This window comes from Ambystoma mexicanum, chromosome 3q (assembly GCF_040938575.1).
Source record: "Ambystoma mexicanum isolate Mex_15411 chromosome 3q, UKY_AmexF1_1, whole genome shotgun sequence".
NCBI lineage: Eukaryota > Metazoa > Chordata > Amphibia > Caudata > Ambystomatidae > Ambystoma > Ambystoma mexicanum.
This window is the reverse complement of record NC_090926.1, coordinates 802,562,142-802,583,085: the sequence shown is the minus strand read 5'-3', so window position 1 is coordinate 802,583,085 and position 20,944 is coordinate 802,562,142. Positions and strand designations below refer to the sequence as shown.

The 20,944-nt window shown below is 49.3% G+C and overlaps 1 protein-coding gene across 2 annotated transcripts in view; it reads right to left on the bottom strand.

Moving 5' to 3' along the window:
* SPATA20 (spermatogenesis associated 20) overlaps window positions 1-20,944 on the bottom strand; it is a 2,241,715-nt gene that overhangs the window by 1,307,172 nt on the left and 913,599 nt on the right. For both annotated transcript variants that reach the window (XM_069654894.1, XM_069654895.1), the window contains exon 4: window positions 802-956. In XM_069654894.1, coding sequence (XP_069510995.1) covers window positions 802-956 — 155 coding nt within the window. The remainder of the gene's footprint in view (window positions 1-801; window positions 957-20,944) is intronic.

Sequence of the window (20,944 nt, the reverse complement as noted above, 5' to 3'; positions counted from 1 at the left end):
CTCCTCGTTCCCTTACTCTGGAATGTTCTTTCTCTCACTCTCTGCACTACTCCCACTCCATCTCTATTTAAATCCAGCCTCCTAGATGTCATCCTTTCTGAAGAACCACTTGCATTGCATTCTACATCACCACATCTCCCTGTTCTCCTCTCCCCCTACCTCTGGATTACAACCCAACAGCACCTATCCATCTATCCTGTTCCTATATCATGCTCTACTGTCCTTGTCTCTGGTTCATGTTTCTCTCTCCCCTGCATAATCTGGTTTTATATACACATCCTCTAACCCATTGTTAAGGACACTGGTCCTCCATTCTGTAAATCAATGTTAAAATGTTTTGTAAGCAATTTCTGTGCCAGAAGTTCATTGTTTTCCTTGTAATTTTCAATAAATAAAAAGAACAGGAAAATGCTGAATAGGCAAAACAAGGAGAAATACCTTCTCCTGTTATGCACCAACACTGTGGAGTAACATGCCAATTCACATTGCATGCGCCCTTTCACGTTGAAGTTTAGGAATGAACTGAAGCATCCTGTTTAAGGACTGTTAATACCCATGATACCACAATGTATTTGTCCGGTGCCCACGATCATGCCCACCTGCCAGTTGGAAGTGCTGTTACCATGCCCTGTTGTCACTCAACCTTTGCTAGGTGCTCCACTGCTTGGCAGATAGGTTGATGTTATATAGATACCATAGCAAAACATACCAAAATAACACATGAACTGTGATAGGAAATCCTTCCTCTTTTAACAGCAAACCTTTATTACATATCTGGTATTCATACCATTTATCAGTTACCTGTACAAATGTCATGTAGACTTGGTCCACGTCTGGTCGTTCTTCACGATCAACCTTTACACATACAAAGTACTGGTTCATAATCTTTCCAATGTCTTCATTCTCAAAAGACTCCCGTTCCATGACATGGCACCAATGGCAGGTAGAATATCCAACTAAAAGAGAAATAAAAATAATAGTGAGGATCATGGTCGTGGAAAGAGACATAAAGGATGAAGAGTAGTACATGGAGGGAGGCAGTGAAGAGGGGGAAGGGTATGTAATGGGAGAGGGGTTTTCTGGGTAGTAGAAGAAGGAAAGTGAGTAAGTTAGTTCACTGTGCCTGGATTATTAGGTATGTGGAAGAGGAGTGCTAGGTTGGTTCCAGATCACCCCTGTTCAATCTCCCTAATTAGTCGGGTGTACATATCCTTCCAAGGGAAGTACAAAGGACTCCCTGGCTTTCAAGAATTCATCTTTAGTAATGTGATCAAGCACAAGGTTGGTGCCAAACACAGTGTAGCACAGTATACTTTATTACTAAATACGAAAATATTATGCAATAACAAGCAACTTTAGCATGACGTGTATTTGAATATAACAATCATGGAGGAGTGGAAATGTAGCAAAGTGCCTGCCGTAAAGCCATACTATGCTTGTGCATCCCTAACATCAAACATTCAAAGATGTTCAGACTTCTCTCCTTGCTTTCATGTTACATTATGTGTTCATTAAAGTGAGAATGTATTTGTTTTTACATTTGTATCAGTGTTTCTGCCCTATGCATCTTTATTTGCTTTTTTTCTCTCGTTTATTCTTTGAGTTTATTTTTATTTTGAAATTGTATGTTTTTGTTTTTCCTTTTTTCAACTTTGCTTTAATCAGAAGTCCAAAGGTTTGCTGGGGTTTAAAGCCAGTCGGCCAGTCAAATTAGGATGTATTTGGGATTTCATGCATGTTAAAATTAATTGCATGCTTTTAGTTTAATAAGGGATTACTCAGATAAAATAGGTATCACAACACTCCCACACTTCAGCTTAGCCAAAAAGCGAAGAAGTATTTCATTTGATGCACAGTCGTGGGTCCCAAGCTTGCTGGGCCTAAAGACCCAAGCTACTCCTTACTAATGACGCCCTATGAGGCCGAAACATGTTGGGGGGTGCTTGTGGTCTTGTGCAGAAGGGATGTGACCTAGCATTTCAGACTAGACTGCCCCTTTTGGGGTGGGAACAAGCCTGATTGCATATGGTCTTTCCACTTTCTGTAGTGGTTTGGCAGGCTAAAGAATGATGGTTTGGAGGGTTGCCCAGAGCTGCACCAGAGGTTAAGATTAATTCTACATATTCCTGCCATCACTTTTTGTTTTGTGATACGTTTATTAAAATCATCCAGGTAAAGCACAAGCAAAACTAGTTTCGAAATACATTCTTGCCAGACACCCTTCTGGGAAGGGAATAAGGAATATGGAATTGTTCACCCTTTAGACTGTGCCTTGAACACATTCTGATGTTCTCAAACACACTTCCCAGCATGTGTCATACAGAAAGTGATACACTTGTGCTGCCATGCAGACTCGGCAGCAAAGAACTGCCCTAATAGCTTACTGAGCGCAATTCAGGAACTCTATTCTAACACTGAGATTAAAATTTTATTAGACCAGAAGGGATCTCTCTTGACGGCAATAGCAACATGTAGAGGTGTTAAACAGGGTTGCCCCCTAGGTGCAACCCTGTTCAATTTATTATCGAAGATGTAGGGAGAGAAATTGAGGAAGTAAGATCATTTCTGCCAAATATCAATGGTTATCAGCTGAGCTATATGTTGTATGCCAACGATATAGTATTGCTAGATCTAACATCGATCGGCCTACAGTGGAAGCTCTCTGCGTTGAAACAATATACAGAAGAAAATGATCTAATGATAAATGCAAAAAAACATAGATTCTAGTTCTACAAAACTTAAAGGGAGTAAAAAACAAAGACTGGGAACGAATTCACATGGAAGATTGGTCAGGAACTTGTAAAATGTATGAACCAGACACAATATCTGGGAGTATTAATCAATTCCCACGTAACAGATGAACCTATGGTTAAAAGAATTAAAAGCAAATGTAAACTTTTGGCGGTACTAGTAGCCATAATAAATACAAAGCTAGGTAAATTCTCACTGAAACCAGTAGTGGAATTTTACAAAGCAAAGGTCATACCCACCCTGATATTTGGTTGCAAAACAACGTTAGGGTGCCCTTACTCCACATGGGCTGCATGCGAAAATATATTTTAGAGGAGAATTCTACAATTACCCAGTGGTACGCCAACGGCTTGTATTAGATACGAGCTAGGCTTAACCTCGATTAATACAAGGGGTTTGTGGAATATGCTCTCCATCTAAAGGAAAGTTATTGGAGCTGACAACCTCCCTCAGTATACAATCTTGAGTGTACCTGCAAAGGAAGTAAGTGAGCCAGTCTTCGTTAAATGGAAACAACATTTTGTGAGATGCTCCTGGATCAACTATACTCGAATAAAGAAACCTTGATAGGTAACCCAAATGCTGTAAAAAAGAAAATGGTGGGAGCAAAGAATTATACATTGGTGTATGGCACAAGCCACACCTGAAAAGAGAGCAAGAAATACACTTCCCAGGTATTTAGAAATATTTCCATGTAACAAGAAGAGAAAAATCTTCATGAAGCTACGTCTAAATCTATTTCGTACAAAAGAGGTTCTCAATTGGAGAGACAGGAGCTCTAAGGATAATTCTCAATGCAGGTTCTGCGATGCATGCAAAGAAACATTGAAACATCTAGTGTTGTATTGCAGGAAGCTTAGAGATATTATAACTAAATACATGGGTAGTGAATTCGCCAAAAGACTGATGGCAAGGAATAGTGGAAAGTGATGTCTGTAGGGAATGATAAAAAACTAACCTTCGCACTAACATTCTACCTTGAACAACTGGAAACGAAGCTTATAACTGAAGATCGATGATTTGCCAATGTAAAACAAAGTAAAGAAGGAAACATCAAAGATCCCATCAGAAAAAGACTGACGAGGCCCTTGACCATTGTTTGTGGACGATTTGTGTTTTAATTGTGGTTATTATTGTATTCAGTTTAAATAATCAATTGGTCGAGTTGCATTGAAATATGATTTCAGAAACAATATATATATATTTTTTTAAATTTGTTTATTTGTAAATCAACACACAGGAGAAATTATACAAATGCATTACATGAAGTTTCTCAAATCGTGCAAACCCAGAGTCCCCTTCTCCCATCCCATCCGTTCCCCGGCGAGCATAGTTCTTAGGCCTTAATCGGACTGGTCTGGTGGCGGTAGTGGGTCGTCCATAGCGTGAAGGGCTCTTGCAATCAGGCGCGGTTTGTGGGTCAGGGCCGGGTAGTTCAGGTCATAGTCCAGTACTGGCGCCCAGATGTCTCGAAATCGGTGAAGCAGTCCTGCATTGGCCGTCGTGACCCTCTCGGCTATCAAAATATCCCAGAGTTTAACCCAGCAAAGGGCCATCAAGGGTCCGTCAGCAGACTTCCAGGTGCGGGATACCGTGATCTTAGCCGCTAACAAGAACTGGGACACCAAGGCAGTTCTTCTCCCTGACCGCGGGTATGAACCTGGCAGTGGAATCCCTAGGAGGACCTGTTCGGGCGTGAGCGGAATGGTCACCTGGGTGACATCCTTTAGGGTAGCTAAACAAAGGGTCCAGAACTCCTTCACTCGGGGGCAGGTCCACCACATGTGGAAGTAGGATCCTGGAAGGCCGCAAAGTCGCCAACAGTGGGGGTCTAGTGCCGGTTGGAAGTGGTGAAGGCGTAGAGGTGGATAGTACCAGCGCAGGAGTAGTTTATGGGCACACTCCCGGTTGGTAATGCAGCGGGATGTCGTCCGCGTTCTTGTCCATATGCCCACCCACGTGTGGTCCTCAATGGTGTGTCCAAGGTCCGTTTCCCATTGAGACATGTAGGAAGGCCTAAACTGGAGGGGGTCCTCCTGCAGCAGTCTATATAGGGCAGAGATCCTTCCCCGGGCCGGTAGGTCGTTCACCGTCAGCTCTAGTGAGGTGAACCCGCCGCACGGGTCTGCGGGTGGGAGCACCAGGGCCCAAGTTGGGCGTAAGAATACCTATCTGGAAAGTCATCTTGCAGCGTTCAAAGGTTAGGGGGGAATTCCCCTCGAAGAGTTGCCCCAGAGTGGTAAGGCCCCCTGCGACCCAGTTTCTAAAGTTTTTGGGGTAGGCCCCGGGGGAAAAGGCTGGGTTGAGGAAGATTGGGGAGAGCGCACTCAGGCCTCCTGGGACACCACAGTGTCTGCGAGCCCACTCCCAAGCCCTTATCGTTTGTTTTGTGGCTGTTAAAGTGCCCGGCCAACTTCGACGTAAGGCTGTAGGTAGGAACGGAAGGAAGTGAAGGGGGAGACTGAGGCAGGATTGTTTGATTTCCACCCATTTCGGCCGACCTGTAGCAAGCCCCCATGCTTGGAGGTGGGCTAGTTGCACCGCCATTTGGTATTTACGGAGGTCGGGTTCCCCCAGGCCTCCCAGTCTCGTGTTGGCCATCATTGTTCTCCGTGGGATGCGCGATTTCTTCCCCCTCCAGATGAAGTACACCATCTTTCTTTGGAGCCGCTGTAGGGGGGGGGGGGAGCGGAATGGTGATCGGGAGGGCAGCACAGGCATAGAGGAAGCGAGGAAGTAAGTTCATTTTGCATGCCGTGATGCGGCCTAGGAGGGAGATCTCTTGCGATTGCCAGCGGGTCAGATCCTTTTCTAGTTCCTCGAAGAGCGACGGGAAGTTAGCCCGATAGACTTTCGTTGGATGTGCAGGGGTGCAGGGATCTGAACCCCCAGGTAGGGGATCGATTTGATGCTCCACTGGAAAGGACCTCTCTCCTCCAAGGACTCTCGTTCAGCCGAGGTCAAACCCACTCCCAGCGCCGCTGACTTTTGGAAGTTAATCGCAAATCCCGAGACCATCCCAAAGTTATGGATTTCAGTTAAGGCCTCCCTCATGGATCCCTCAATGTTTGTAATGGTGAGCAGAACATCATCCGCATAGAGGGCCACTTTATGTTGCGCAGAGCCAGTACTCAGGCCACTGATTCGGGGTTTTTTCCGGACTCGTTGAGCCAACGGCTCCATGGCCAAAGCAAAGAGCAAGGGGGACAGAGGACATCCCTGTCTCGTTCAGCACGTGAGGGAGATCGAGTCCGATAAGCGGCCGTAGATTCTTAGCCTAGTCCTAGGGGCCTGGTAGTTCGCAAAGATCCTTTTCAGGAAGGTCGGGCCAAAGCTAAAGGCCTCTAGAGTGAGGCGCAGATAAGACCAGTCCACCTTGTCGAACGCTTTGGTTGCGTCCAACGCCAGTAAAGCTAGTTGTTGGGAGTCCCGAGTGGCGATCTCAATTAGGTCCAGAGCTCTGCGGATGTTGTCTTTCGTCGACCTATGGTAAATGAAGCCCGTTTGATCCGTGTCTATGATGTTTGGGAGGATGAGTGCTAGACGATTGGCCAGGATCTTGGAGTATATATTGACATCCAGATTCAGCAAGGCAATGGGTCTATACAAGCTAATGTCGTGGGGGTCCTTCCCAGGCTTGGTGATAAGGACTGTGATAGATTCCTGCATTTTTGGGGTGACTCTTCCAGTGGCCACGAATGAGTTGTAGAGGCGGGCCAGGGGGGCCACTAATTGGGGATGAAAGATTTTGTAGAAGCGGGAGGAGAATCCATTCGGGCCCGGGGCTCTAGATTTTAGGTTCTTAATGGCTGCCTCTAACTCCTCGTCGTAATCGGCGCTTCAAGGTCTTCCCTGGCTGCCGAGGACAGGTGCGGGAGGGCCGCCTCTCGAATGTATGAACGTTGCTTGGTCGGATCCTTGGAGGGCGCCGTCATTATTTCCAGGTGGTGGGCGGTTGCCAAGCGTACTTTCTCGTGGTCCGCGTAGTGGATCACTCCCTGCGGATCACAGAGGCCCAGGATGGCATTCCTACTCTTCACCTTTGCCAGTTTGTTCACCAAGAGTTTATTGGCCTTATTGTTGTGGGTGTAGTACCATTGCTTGGTTCTGGTTAGCAGATTCGCCGTACACTGAGCGTAGTGAGCTTCCGGCTTTTTCCTAGCCATTTGTAGGATCCTGTAAGATTTGGGGGCCCAGCCCTTCCTTTTGTGAGTAGCCTCAGCTTCACGGACCTCAGCCTCCAGGACGGCTCGAATCGTCTCCTTTCTTTTATGGAATGCGGCTCCTTGGGCGATCAGCTCTCCTCTAAGGACCGCTTTCATGGCATCCCAGGTGTTGGTCGGGGAAGTGTCCTCATCCCGGTTTTCAGCGAAAATATTCTTAATGGAGCTGGCGATTGAGTCTCTCACAGCCATGCCCCCCAGAATAGGGTCATATAAGCACCACCGGGGGCGTGGAGGGGGTTCCGGGTCATGGGACCACATGGTCAATGTAACTGGGGCATGATCCGAGAGGATCCGGGGGCCAATTACCACATCATCAGTGAAGGTCAGGATCTGTGGGGAGGTCAAGATCAGGTCAATTCTAGAGAAAGTACGGTGCACGTATAAGTAGAAGGTGAAGTCCCTTTCATCCGGGGACAGTACCCTCCAAGAGTCTACAATGTTCAGCGTGCGAAATAGGTGGAGCAGGCCAGTGGCCAACTTCAGGTCTCTGGGTGTTGGGGGGTTGGACCTGTCCTTGAGGGAGTCCGGGGCCCTGTTAAAGTCTCTTCCCATGACGACATGCCCCTCGATGAAAGGGAGGAGGGTGTCCTCTAGGTCCTGGTAGAAGCCCTCCTGGTATTCGTTCGGAGTGTACACCGAGATAAGGGTATAGAGCTGGCCATGTATGGGTGCATTTGATTGCAATGAAGCGACCCTCTTGGCATCGTTGTGAGTCAAGGATCTGGGGCTTCAGGTCTTTTGCGAATAAAATGGCGGTGCCTCCCTTCTTGGTTCAGTTAGAGGCGAGGAATTGTAGCGGAAAGAATCTGCTTCGTAAACGAGGAAAGTCCACCGGAATCAAATGCGTCTCTTGCAAGAAGGCAATCGAGGTCCCGTCGTCCTGTAGCCTCTGTAGAATTGATTTCCTCTTCGGGTGTTCAGGCCCCTAACGGTTAAGGCGGTGAACTTGAGTTTCAGATGCGACGGTTGGTCCGGAAGATCCACTTGCTGGGGGCAGGGGTGTCGTGGGGAGTTAGGTCAGCCATGGACGTGAGAGCGTAGTCGTTTCAGGGTCTCCTGTGGTTGAGGGTTTTTAACTGGTCTAACTGGCCTCCAACGGGAGGAATTCACATTCACGAATGACCTCCAACGGGATGTCCAGATTACGGTCAGGGGGGTCGATTTAGAACTATCGACATGGCCCCTAAGCGCCAAGGCTGTCATCTGACAGCGCCAACATGGTTGAAGGTGTCTCCAAGGGTAGAGTGATGGCATCCGCCTTGGAGGGGGATATGGACCGCATGGGGTCCGCAGCTAGATGTAAAAGCTTCAGGCGTTTCCAGTACAATGTGTCTGGTGCAGGCATTATAGCGCTTTATTTAGGTTTGCGGTTCCTCTGCACCCTTGACCATGGGGTTCGTTTCGGCTTTGGGGAGGTTGTTTCTAAAGCCGGGCTTGTTCGACTCGGAGCGGAGGGGTCTGAGGACCCAGGGGAGTCCGGACGAAGGATTGACGCTGCATCATCCAGGTGGCTGATGGTGTGCGGGGTGCCCTTGTACGAGAATTGTAGAGCCGTGGGAAAAAGCCATTGATAACGGATCTACTGATCCCGGAGAAAAAGCGATAAAGGCCGGAGCATCCTGCGCTTCTGAAGAGTAAGCGGGGAGAGGTCTTGGAAAATCTGTATAGGGATTCACTGGAATGAGAGCTCGTCCTTTGAACGGCCAATAGCTGCTATCCCCTCCTTGGTGGTGTAGAAGCGGACCCTAGTGATCACATCAGGGTGGGGGTCCGGCGAGGGCGCAGCCTGTGGGTCCGATCCAGCAGGACTTGGGTCTCCTCCAAGTCTGGCAGGAGAGACTGAAAGAAGGTGCTGACATATTCAGGGAGCTCTCGATCGGAGATTGAAGCGGGCACCCCGCTGAGGCGCAGGTTGTTGCAGCGAGAGCGGTTTTCCAAGTCCTCCTGCTTATGTTCAAGGATTTCGGTTCTCGCCACTAGCGACTGGACGGCGCGTTGAATTTCCGTTGGCGAGGTTGAGTGGTCCGTAGTTAGGTCCTCGACCTCCCCAACCCTCTGTTCTATGCCGGCGACTCTTTGTTCTGTATGTTCCAGTTCGGCGGTGAGTTCCGTCATGCAGGCTCTAAATTCCGATTTAATATCGCTCATGAAGGCTTGGAGGTCCTCCTTGGTCGCAAGTGTCCCCCCGCCATCGGACGGCTTCTGGGGAGTAAGTTTGGGGGGTCTGCTTTCTTACCCTTCTCTGAGGCTTGCAGCATGGTAGAGATGTCGGTCGATTTACAGAGCTTTAGTGCTTTGGTCATGGCTCCGAGGTGAGTGGACGTCGCCCAAGGGTGAGTCGCATGTCCACGTTCCACGGAAGGCAGAAGAAGGCGGCCAAATTAATGTATGGGATGGGTAGGGCCAGGGCGTCCCAGGCGGTGGAGCGGACAGGTTAAGCTTTCAGAGTCTCACAAAGCAGCACAGTTCCTTGTGGTTGAGCAGTCCAGCAAGATGGGTGGCCGCCTAGGAAGATGGCAAGGAGACGTGGGCAGGGGCGCCCCAGGAAGTCGAAGGGGGTGACACACTCCGTATGGGGTCAGGGATAGTGGGCTCGAGGGTCCTCTGACCCGGTGGGGTCTGGGAGGAATAGTAGGCTCCCAGGGGGGTGTTGCAGTGGGCCCCAGAGTGACCCAAGGAGAGGTTGGGAGCAGGTATGCTGAGGGGCCGCCAATCTCACCTGGGCGATGTGCGTGGCCCCCACACGAGCCGGGGTCATGCTGTAGCTGGAGGGCCTCCGATGGTAGCCGGGGAAGGCAGGGCCTCACCCCCGGGAGCGACAGGCAGAAGGCGGGCAGGGGCGCCCCAGGAATCGAAGAGGGCCCTGGTGTAGGGCGGGGAAAAAGCCCCTGCAAGGGTCCCGCAGAAATAACAGGAATACCAACGGGGCCGCCGCTGGAGGTGGGCGCTGGGTAAGCCTCCAGCTCCGAGATCAGTCCAAGGCCCACGGGGCCGCAGCCACTGGTGGTGTAGCAACTGGCAGGAAGTCGCCGGAGCTCCAGCAGCTCAAGGATCAGGCCCAGGGGAGGGGGGCACCCCGCTACAGGATGTCGGGTGGTGCAGGCCTCATATGTGGGCCCCCGCTATCAGATGCGGCTCAGGGCTGATGAGTCCCCGCCGCCAACTTGGGAGGAGTCGTGGAGATGCGGCCGCCATTTTGGGCAGTAGTACGGGTGTGGGCGTCCAAGCTCCCCATCGCGTTTTCACCGTTGGTGAGAGCGTTATGCACTTCGCTGTCATCTATAGCCCGGGACCTCAGCAGCTGAAGGCACGCCATCTTGTATCATGAACCCGGCTGGAAACGGGCAGAATTAGGGCTTAGCCGCGGATCCACGTGGAGGCCATCAAAGGAGCTGCCTCATCGCTGGCGCTCCAGGCCACGCCCTCCGAAACAATATATTTTAAAAGTTTGTAATAAACTGTATAAAATCAAATAAAAAATAAAACAAAGTATATTAAACTTGTATCAGTGTGCGCAGCACGGTTAATTACTAATGAGAGTCATAACAACTAACTGCTTTTTGCACAGGTGCACACGGCTCATAAAGACAAATAACTTGCTTTAAAAGCATTTAAAGGGGAGTAAACCACCTTACGTCCTCATGACAAATATTCATTATTTGGCTATAGGATGAATCCATGATGACTGGATTTGCAGCACTGCTGATAACCAACATTGCATTTTCTGGATTAGGTGCTGCTCCTTAACCCATTCTTCTAACTGGAGCAACAGCTATCTTCAAAATTGTAGGTTGATGGCTGGAAGGTGAGATAGCAGTTCGGGCTGGCCGGATATTTGTGTTGGAACTACGCCTGACTTGTATGCAGTCTTTCCCCTTCTGAAATGTCTTGGCAGGCTGAAATCAGATGGCCTTGAGGGTTTACCTGTGGTTGTGGGTGATTCCAAACCTTCCAGCCATTGTTCTTTGGTTTTGCCCTCAACAAGAAAAGCCATTTTTGATTTTATAAACGAGCTACCAATCATCCACACCAACCAAAATAAGGGAGAAAACCAAGGTGCACGAATAAAGCAGTTTTATTTACTTAATTCGGCTGATAGAAGGTCCACAGACATTCTCAATTAGATAGTGGTAACCCAGGGGTTATAAACTAAACACATTACATTGTCATATTCATAATAAACAATATTCATAAGGTTGTTAAAATAAAATCCCCTATATTATCCCATGCATTACTTCTTCTAATTGGATAATCATTATCTTTGAGACTGCACAGGCACCCTCCTACTATGCAAGACATCATGTCCTGGGCATCATCGGACTGTGCTCTAATTGGTTGGCACCACAACATGCTGACATCATTACAGTACTGTTGCCTGTTTCTGATGTGGCCATGGGTGTTACACTTATCCACATCAGCCAAATTAACTGGTTGGTAAAAAAGATTGAAATGTTGCCCTGGCCAAAAACTATCAACCTCGCTCCCATCACATCTTTCCACACTGGGCCCCAATCTCCCAAACAGTTTGCACAACCTTGGACAGGTTGTCCTGTACTCCCTTCTGATACATACTGCTGCGTGCAGGTGTTTGATCTAATTGGGTCATGACGTGCATAGCGTTTTTATTGTAGTCTGAGGCCTGTCTATGAGACCCTTTGCTTTCAAGTTATTCAACCTGATAATGTGTTCTTCGTGCATGCGTTGAAGTGCTTTCAACATTGGGGGGCGCTGTGGGTATATCTTGTTAGTGTGAATGTTTAGCAACAGTACTACGTGCACCTGGCAATTGAAATGTGTATATTTCTGTCTGCTAGCAACAAAACTAACTTAATTGTTGAAACAATGAGAAAAGCCTATCCGCGCAGTTTCAGTTATCCTCCCTTTCTGTCAGACCAGGCGCTTACAGTAGACTGAACACCATCATGGACCATGGACACCATCATGGACCAACAAAAATCCCTATTAAGCTATTTAAACCACAATGCTGTGCTTTTCACCCATGTGCAGGACAGGGCATTGAAGACGGAAACATGAAACTTCACCTTGCCATGTATAATGCTGCTATATCTATATATATATATATATATATATATATATATATATATATATATATATATATATATATATATATGATACATTACTCACCGTAATCGTATTTCTGATGCTTGTATCTGCTTAGATTGACATCTCTTAGGCCGACATCTAGTGGAAGCTGCAGAGTATTACAGTTTGTTTTTCGAAACTCGAAAATGGGCATCGACACAGGGCGTGCCAGTAATACTATCCCTAGTGTGACGTTCACTGTACCCATGATCCCTCACGAATCCAGGACCCTCGGATTGTATTTTTTCCTGACATGAGGAATCATGAGGGGTAGCTTGAGTACAGATAATCCAAGCAGATAGTTAGATAAGACTACAAGCATCCATGCGCCTTCTCTCAGAGGGGAGGAAGGGTGGGTCGCATGTGAATCTAAGCAGATACAAGCATCAGAAATACGATTACGGTGAGTAATGCAGCTCTTCTGAGGCTTGTTGAATCTGCTTAGATCACATGCTGTGCATAGATTAGCGAGCAGTGTTAGAAGAAGGAGGTGGGATGTGGAAAAGGGTCATGAGCAAATAAATGTCTTAAAACCGCTTGTCCCACTTGAGTATCTGTCTTGGTATGGGTGTCAATGCAGTAGTGCGGAGTAAAAGTGTGCATAGAGCTCCAAGTAGCTGCTTTGCAAATGGTGTCAAGGGGTACATTTGCAATGAAAACCAGAGTGGCCCCAATGCCTCTAGTAGAGTGGGCTCTTGGCGTGAAAGGCAGAGTTTTTTCATAAAGAGAGTAACACAGCTGGATACAGTTAACAATCCACTTAGAGATGGCACCTTTAGAGACGCAGTCTCCCTCTCTGCCTGTAGCTAGGGAGACAACCAGCTGATCTGTTTTCCTTAGCGGTCTGGTCTTGTTTACATAGTAGAGGACCGCCCTATGCACATCTAGGGTGTGTAGTTTCACGTCAGCCGAGCTTTGTGGGTCTTGGAAGAAAGCCGGAAGCTCGATGGACTGGTTCACGTGGAATTTAGAAATAAACTTAGGTGAGACCCTAGGGTGTGTACGTAAAACCAGTTATCTTTATGAACTGTAAAGAATGGATCCTGCACTGACAGAGCCTGAATTTCACTGACCCTTCTTATAGATGTTATTGCTACTAAGAAGGCCGTTTTATAAGTCAGGTGTTTGAGACTGCTTTTATGCATTGGTTCGAATGGGGGGCCCATGAGTTTAGATAGCACCACGTTAAGGTCCCATCCTGGAGGTGGGTTTGAAATAGGAGGGTGAAGTCTCTTTACTCCTTCCATGAAAGCTTTAACCACTGGTATCTTCCACCAAAACACCTTGTTATGGGATGTGGTGTATGCTGACAGCGCTGCCAGGTGTACCTTTGTGAGTTAAATACCAGTCCTGCATCAAGCAGGTGGAGCATGTTTGTGACAATTGTGGAAGGAGTGCAATCAACTGGGTTGACTTGCTTATTCTGGCACCAGATAACGAATCGTTTCCATTTGTCAAAGTAGCAGTGCCTTGTGTTTGGCTTCCTAGATTCCTTTAGGATGTCCATACACCGCTGAGATAATCTGAGATGTCTGAACTCTATGACCTCAGGAGACATGCTGCTAAGTTCATTGAGTTGGGTTGACGATGCACTGTTTGACCTTGGTGCTGGGACAGTAGGTTGTACCAGCCCGGGAGTTTGATGGGTTCGCAGACCGCTAGTCTGCGTAGGTGTGGGAACCACGGTTGTCTCGCCCGCATGGGAGCAACTAGGATGAGCGTCATTGACTCTCTGTTCATCTTGTTGACCACCTTCCTGATGAGAGGTGTTGGTGGAAAAGCGTACGCAAACATCCCCGACCAGTTCATCCACAGGGTGTTCCCCTGGGAGTCTGGCTGGGGGAACCTGGATGCAAATCCTGGACACTGTCTGTTTTCGCTTGTGGCGAATATGTCTATATTGGGGAAACCCCACTGAGAGAAGATATCTTCTACGATTTCTCTGTGTAGACGCCATTCATGTTCCTCTGGCAGTTGATCTCTGCTCAAAGAATCCGCCAGAGAATTGAGATCCCCTGGAACATGTTGAGATGACAGGAAGATCTTCCGTCTGTATGCCCATATCCAAATTTTCTGGGCAAGCTTGGACAGATTTGGCGAACGAGTCCCTCCCTGCTTGTTTAGGTAAAACATGGCTGTAGTGCTGTCTGTCCGGATCTGCACTGACAGATTCAGCAGGTAGGGCTCGAACGCTTGAAGCGCTCTGAATACTGCCAGAGCAGGTTGATGTGATTCTTGGCCACTGAGTGAGACCAGAGACCCTGAGCTGTGTGGTGGAGGTGGTGAGCTCCCCACCCTGTCAGGCATGCATCGGTTGTGACTACCGCCTGTATCTCGGGATCGTAAAAGGGTTTCCCCTTGGACAGATTTTCTCTTGTCCACCAGTGAAGGCTTTGTACCAGTGTTGGCGAAACGACCACTAGATCGTCCCACTGACCACTTGCCTGAGACCACTGTTTCGCCAACCATTCCTGAATGGGACGCATGCGCAGGCGCGCGTGGGGGACCAGGTAAATACATGACGCCATCATGCCTAGCAAACGCATTGCTTTGCGTATCGTTATCTGGCAACCGGCCTGATATTGTGGAATTTGCAGCAGTATATTCCGAATTCTTTCCTCTGATGGAAAGGTCAACCCCTCTTGCGTGTCTAGGATAGCTCCTAGGAACTGTTTGGAGGTGCTTGGCACCAGACTTGACTTCTTCTCGTTTATTGAGAAGCCTAATTCGAAGAGGAGGTCGATCGTCCTTTGAATGTTTGTTCTGCAAATTACTGGGGTCTCCCCCGTGATGAGCCAGTCATCCAGGTAAGGGTACACCGGGATTGCCTCCCTGCTTTGGTGTGCTGCCACCACCGCCAGTACCTTGGTGAATACCCTTGGAGCCCAGGCTATTCCGAAGGGCAGTACCTTGAACTGGTAGTGCCGACTGTCCACCTTGAAGCGCAAGTACTTTCTGTGCGCTGGGAACATGGAAATATTAAAATAGGCATCTTTCATGTCCAATGTTGCCATGCAATCCCCCTTTTTTAGGAGGGGGATTACCTCCTGGAGAGTAGTCATGTGAAATTTTTGGGGCTTGACAAACTTGTTTGCAGGCCGTAAGTCCAATACTGGGCGCATTGTAAAATCTTTTTTTGGCACAAGGAAGTAAGTTGAATAAATACCCTTGTTTACCTGGTGTCCCGGGACGAGTTCTATCGCGTCCTTTGCTAGAAGATTGACGATCTCCTCGAGGAGGATCTTCTGGTGGTCCAAACAATGTATTCTTTGTCGTGGAGGGTGGTTTTGGGGTTTTGGGGACGCTCTAACAGTTCTATGCAGTATCCTGCGGACACTGTGGACAGCACCCATCTGTCTGAAGTGATCCCTTCCCAAGCTTGGGTGAAGTTGGAAATGCGTCCCCCTACTGGGGATGTGTGAGAAGGGACCCTGAACGGAACATCACTGTTTTGGTGGAGGCGTGCCGCCGCCTCTACTGGGGCTGCCTCTACCCTTACCACGCCCTCTCTTATTACCCCTGCCATAACCCTGGGTAGACTGCTGGCTGTTGTTCCATTGTGTACCCTGCCCCTGGGAATAGTTAGACCCTCTGGGAATTTTGTCCACGTGGGCGACGAAAATTGCCATTCCCTCTCTGGTTAGGGGGTTTATTGGTTAGTTGGCCTAGGGATTTGAGTGTCTCATACTCGTCCTTGGCATTTTTCAGCGTGTCCTCGACCGCCTTTCCAAACAATAGATCCGGCTCCACCGGTTTGTCTATCAATGAAGCCTGGGTTTCGGCTTTGAACCCAGACTGTCGCAACCAAGCATGCCTTTTGATAACAGTACCTTCTGCTATCAATCTGCTGGCGTTATCTGCGGCATCAAAGGTTGCTTTTAATATGCAACCGGACACAGCTCTTCCTTCCACCGAAACTCGTGCCAATTGGCTTTCTAAGGGTTCTGGGGCGAAATCTATGAGTGCCGCGACGTCTTTCCACTGATGGCAGTTGTAACTCGCCAGCAGGGTGGTGGAGTTAGCAATCCTTGCCTGGTAGGCGAAAGTGGAGGCTACGTTCCTGCCCAAGCCATAAATCTTATTGCTTTCCTTGTCGGGAGGAGCTTCCGACGATGACAAGGGTATTACCGCCCTCTTACGGTTGTTAGTAACTAACAGGGAGTCCGGTTTCAGATGCCCTCTTATGTACAGTGGGTCTGTTTGGGCTGCCCTGAAAAGCTTCTCAACTCTGGGGTTTACCGCCCTAGTGAGATAGGGATTAACAAGGGAAGGGTCTATCCTCCTTTGTATAGACTTAAGGATAGGGTTGGCCTAGGCAACAGGACTCCTTTCTCCCACTAACTCCTCGGCAAAATCCCTCTCTTCCTGAGCACCCTGGGTGTCAATGTGGAAGTGTTCTGCCGCTCTGGACAGCACTTCATTCAAAAGAGGCTGGTTATCGACAGGGGAGTCGGTAACCGGGGGTTCTTTATCTACCAGGGAAATTAGCCTGTAGGTTTCTGGGTTGTCCTCCTCCTCCTCTTGGCCCTCGTCATCCCCATAGTAGCCTGTCCCAGTTTGTTCTTCCAACATGCCCAAATCTGGATCCTCATAAAGGGATGGATCTCCCCGATATCGAGAATAGGGCTGTATACTGAAGGGGTCTGAAGTAGGAGCTTCAACCCGGGATTTCTTACTTGGGGGTATAGGATCCTTAGAGCCTGAGGGAGTTGTCCCGTCGGGGGTAAAAGAGAGAAAGTGTTCAGAGTTTTTGGCGTAGAATTCTGCCAATGATGACATCCTTGACATGACTCTGTCTATGTCATCAGTAGACCTCTCTCTTGAACTGGGAATGATTCTTTCTTGAAGGCATTTCCCTGTCTTATCTAGACTAGATCTACTGGTTTGAACAGGGATCTTTGGGATAACAGAAGACCGAGACTTGTCCATCTGTTTAAGTGGGGTAGAACATTTTTGAGGTGTGGAAGTAGGCTGAGACTGCTTCCTCTGTTGTTTTTCACCTTCCCCGTGTGTGGAATAGGGTTTACCCTGTTTTACCCCCCCTCCGGTGTCTTTCGAAGCCTGGCGCCGAGGTTTGGGGGTAGTATCCATATCTCTGTATAGTGGAGGTTGGGACTCGGGAGCAGCCGTTGCGCAGCCTATTGACGTCGACTCCAGGAGTGCGGACTGGGGATAGAGGTCGGTTTCGACTTCTGACGATCGAACCTCCGTTACCTTGGGGAGCGAGGCACTTCTGGCAACAGTGGATGGTTGCCTGGAGTCATGCGGCAATCTAGATCGAGAACGCCCAGAGGACACCGATTTGGACCGTTCTGTGTGTGCCTCTTTCCGAGTACTCGGGGTGCGCGTCGAATCTCGGAAGAACTTCATGTGTTTTGTGGAAGTGCTGTGGGTAGCGCTTGTGTCGCCGGGGGTCTTCCCCATAGCCGCCCTGCCGGACGACCTTCCGAGGTCGGGGACTTGCGCTTGGCTGTCAATTGACGGCACGTTGCCCTCGCCGTCCGAAAGCACGGCGTCGCTGCCATCGCTGAAGGCGCCCTCCGCTGCCATGGCCTCTTAATGCCTGGCGTGGCGGGCCCAACGCTTGATCGAACGGTCCTTGAGTGTTTTCGGTTTGAACCTACTACACGCTCTGCAGTTAGCCTCGGGGTGGTCCCTCGGTAAGCAGCGGTTGCACGTGGCGTGCCTGTCAACCCAAGGGTACTTGCGGTTGCACTTGGGGCAAAATTGGAAAGGGGTACCCTCCATACGCACCTTGTGGCAGCGGGCTAATAAGTGTAGTCATTTATAAGAATGTACCTATGTACCAAAAGAGTGTAGTGTATGTCCACCCCCCACTCTCCCTACTTGCAGGGCCGCGGCCAGAGGCCTTCCGAGGCCCAAATCCATCGTGCAGCTCTCGGCGGTCGATTCTTTCTCCGTGCCAGCGTCGAGTGTTGATGTTCGGTGACTCGACGTTGGGGTGGAGAAATGGGGAAATATAACAATATTTTAGCAAAAGTATGGCTAAGGCCAGGGAACTACGCGGAATGCTTCCGACCAGTATGGCGGAAAAAAACAATCTGAGGGTCCTAGACGCGTGAGGGATCATGGGTACAGTGGACGTCACACTAGGGATAGTATTACTGGCACGCTCTGTGTCGACGCCCATTTTCGAGTTTTGAAAAACAAACTAATACTCCGCACCTTCCACTAGATGTCGGCCTATGCACAGCATGTGATCTAAGCAGATTCAACAAGCCTCAGAAATATATATATATTAAATAAGTTACTCACCGTAGTGACTAACATACTCGTAGTCCATAGTCCCCTTTACTCCATATTGTATGGGCGCCCCTTGCTAGGGACGGGAGACAGAACCTATTTCACGAGAAAAATCATCTTCCCCTTTAAATTTAGATGTGCTCCCCTGACTCTGCCCACGGGCGACACTCCTCAGTCCCCTTTGACGCGTCAACAATATTAATATTGCCTAATGACACCAGTTTTATTAGGGGGGAGGATGGTGAGTAACTTATAATTACTCCTAAGTCCGTCCCCTTTCCTCCATACTGTATGGGCGAGTACAACTGAATGTAGCACAAGGGTAGAGAGGTGCTCAAGTTCCTTAACAGTGCCTGAACAAATGCTGCGTCTGACCTGGAGCTGGCATCCAAGCAGTAGTGCTTGCAGAAGGCCGAGGGCGTAGCCCATGTAGCAGCCTTGCTAATAACTTGCCACAGGACGTGCCTCTAGAAAGCAACCGCTGTGGCTTTAGCTCTAATTGCGCGGGCATGCATATTTGCTTGAAGAGGTTTGTGCTGCCCCTTGTACGCCTCCTTAATGGCAGTAACCATCCACCTTGCTATGGAAACCTTGGAGGCTTGACAGCCAGGCTTTGACCCAACAAAGGTGACAAAGAGGGTGTCTGATTTGTGGAAGCTCTTGGTTCTGTCCAGGTAGTATCTCAGGGCACGCCTCAGATCCAGACAGTGCAATACCCTCTGAGCGTCATCTCTGGGGTCCGCGAAGAACTTTAGTAGCACTATCTCCTCATTTATGTAAAAAGAGAAGACAACCTTAGGTAATAAAGCGGGGTGAGTTCTAAGCGCCACCTTGTCCTTATGAAAAGTAGTATAAGGCTCTTAAGCCACCAGCGCCTGGATTTCACTGATCCGTCGTGCTGAGGTAAGGCCCACCAGGAGGGCCGTCTTAATAGTGACTAGCCTGATGTCCACGGATGCCATAGGTTCTAATGGTTTATGCACCAGGGAGCCCAAGACCACATTGAGGTCCCACATCGAGTGTGGTTTCTTGATAGGTGGATAAAGCCCGCCAAGTGTCTTTTAACCACTGGATTAGAGGATGAAAATACCTCCTCCTCTGAGTACCTGTAGGCTCCAATGGCCGCCAGATAGGTGTGGCATGTGTCTCCCTGCATCCCGAGTGTGCGAGGTGCGCAGAGAAGGATAGCACATCGTCCGACGTGCCCTTTTTATAATGTCTAAGTTAGCTTGTGACAGATGTAGAGGCCCCAGTATGACTTGTTCAGGAACCACGTTGCAAGGGCTAACCTCTGGGGGGTGGAGTGGATGACCTGCTGAAAGAGTAGGTGTGCTGGGTCCAGAGAAAGGTACAACGTGGCCTGATCCGACAGGCTGAGTAGTTCCGAGAACCATGGCCTTGCTGGCCACCATAGAGCATAAGGATGATACAGGGGCGCCAGGCCTCCCTGATCTTGCAGATTACCCTGTGGACCAGGGGAGTGGGAAGGAAGGCATACGCATTCATGTTGTTCCACTGGATCTGCATCACGTCGCCCAGAGAGCCCTTGCCCTGTCTCTGCCAGGACACGAACTGGGGGCACCTCCTTTTGGACCAGGTGGTGAAGAGATCCACCTGAGGATGACCCCACTTGTTGAAGGTCCCCTGAAGGACCTGTTTGTCCAACTGCCATTCGTAGTTGTCCGCACCCAGCCTGCTGATCATGTCTGTCTCCAGGTTGGACTCCCCCGGGAGGTGGATTGCTGCCAAGTGCATGTTGTTTACCAGAGCCCACTCCAAAATGTTGACAGCTAGAGTGCAGAGGGGAGGAGACCTGGTTCCACCCTGCTTGTTGATTTAATACATGCTGGTGGAGCTGTCCGTTTGAATGAGGATCGCCAGGCCACTGATCATCAGAAGGAAGGCTTCAAGAGCGAGCCAGATGGTCATGAACTCAAGCCAGTTGATGTGGGCCGCCTTCTCCTGACGGGACCATACCCCATGGACACTGTGGCTGCCCAAAGTAGCTCTCCAGCCCTCTAGGGATGAGTCAGAGGTGATGGTGACCTGAGGTGCAGGAGGACAGAAGGGCGTGCATATCCGCAGTCTGTTGTCTGTGCTCTACGAGGCTAGGGCCTGGTGGAGATGATGTGGGATGCTGATGATGTGGGATACTTATCTGCTCGCCTGGGAACCCCTCTCCTGACTCCAGGAGGCTGCGAAGTGCAACTGCAGTCGCCTCATTTGTGGCCTCGTATGAGGCACTGCCAGGAGACATGCCGCCATGATGCCCAAGAGGTGTTGGTACTACCACGCCGAGGTCACTGCTCTGCTGAGAAAATGCCCTGTGGCCCTCTTGATGGCTGTGATCTTGTCTGCTGATGGGACAATCCTCTCAGAGCTTGTATTCCAGATAAGGTCCAGAAAGGTTACACTCTGCATGGGCACCAACTTTGACTTCTTGGGATTGATGGAAAATCCCAGTTTGTGTAGTGTATCCATGAGGGCAGAGGCAGTGTCCTGGACTGCCTCCGGAGATCTTGCCCTGACTAGCCAGTCGTCTAAATATGGGTAGATGCGATGTCCCTCAGCCCTAACTAGGGTTGCAACAGCGTTCATCA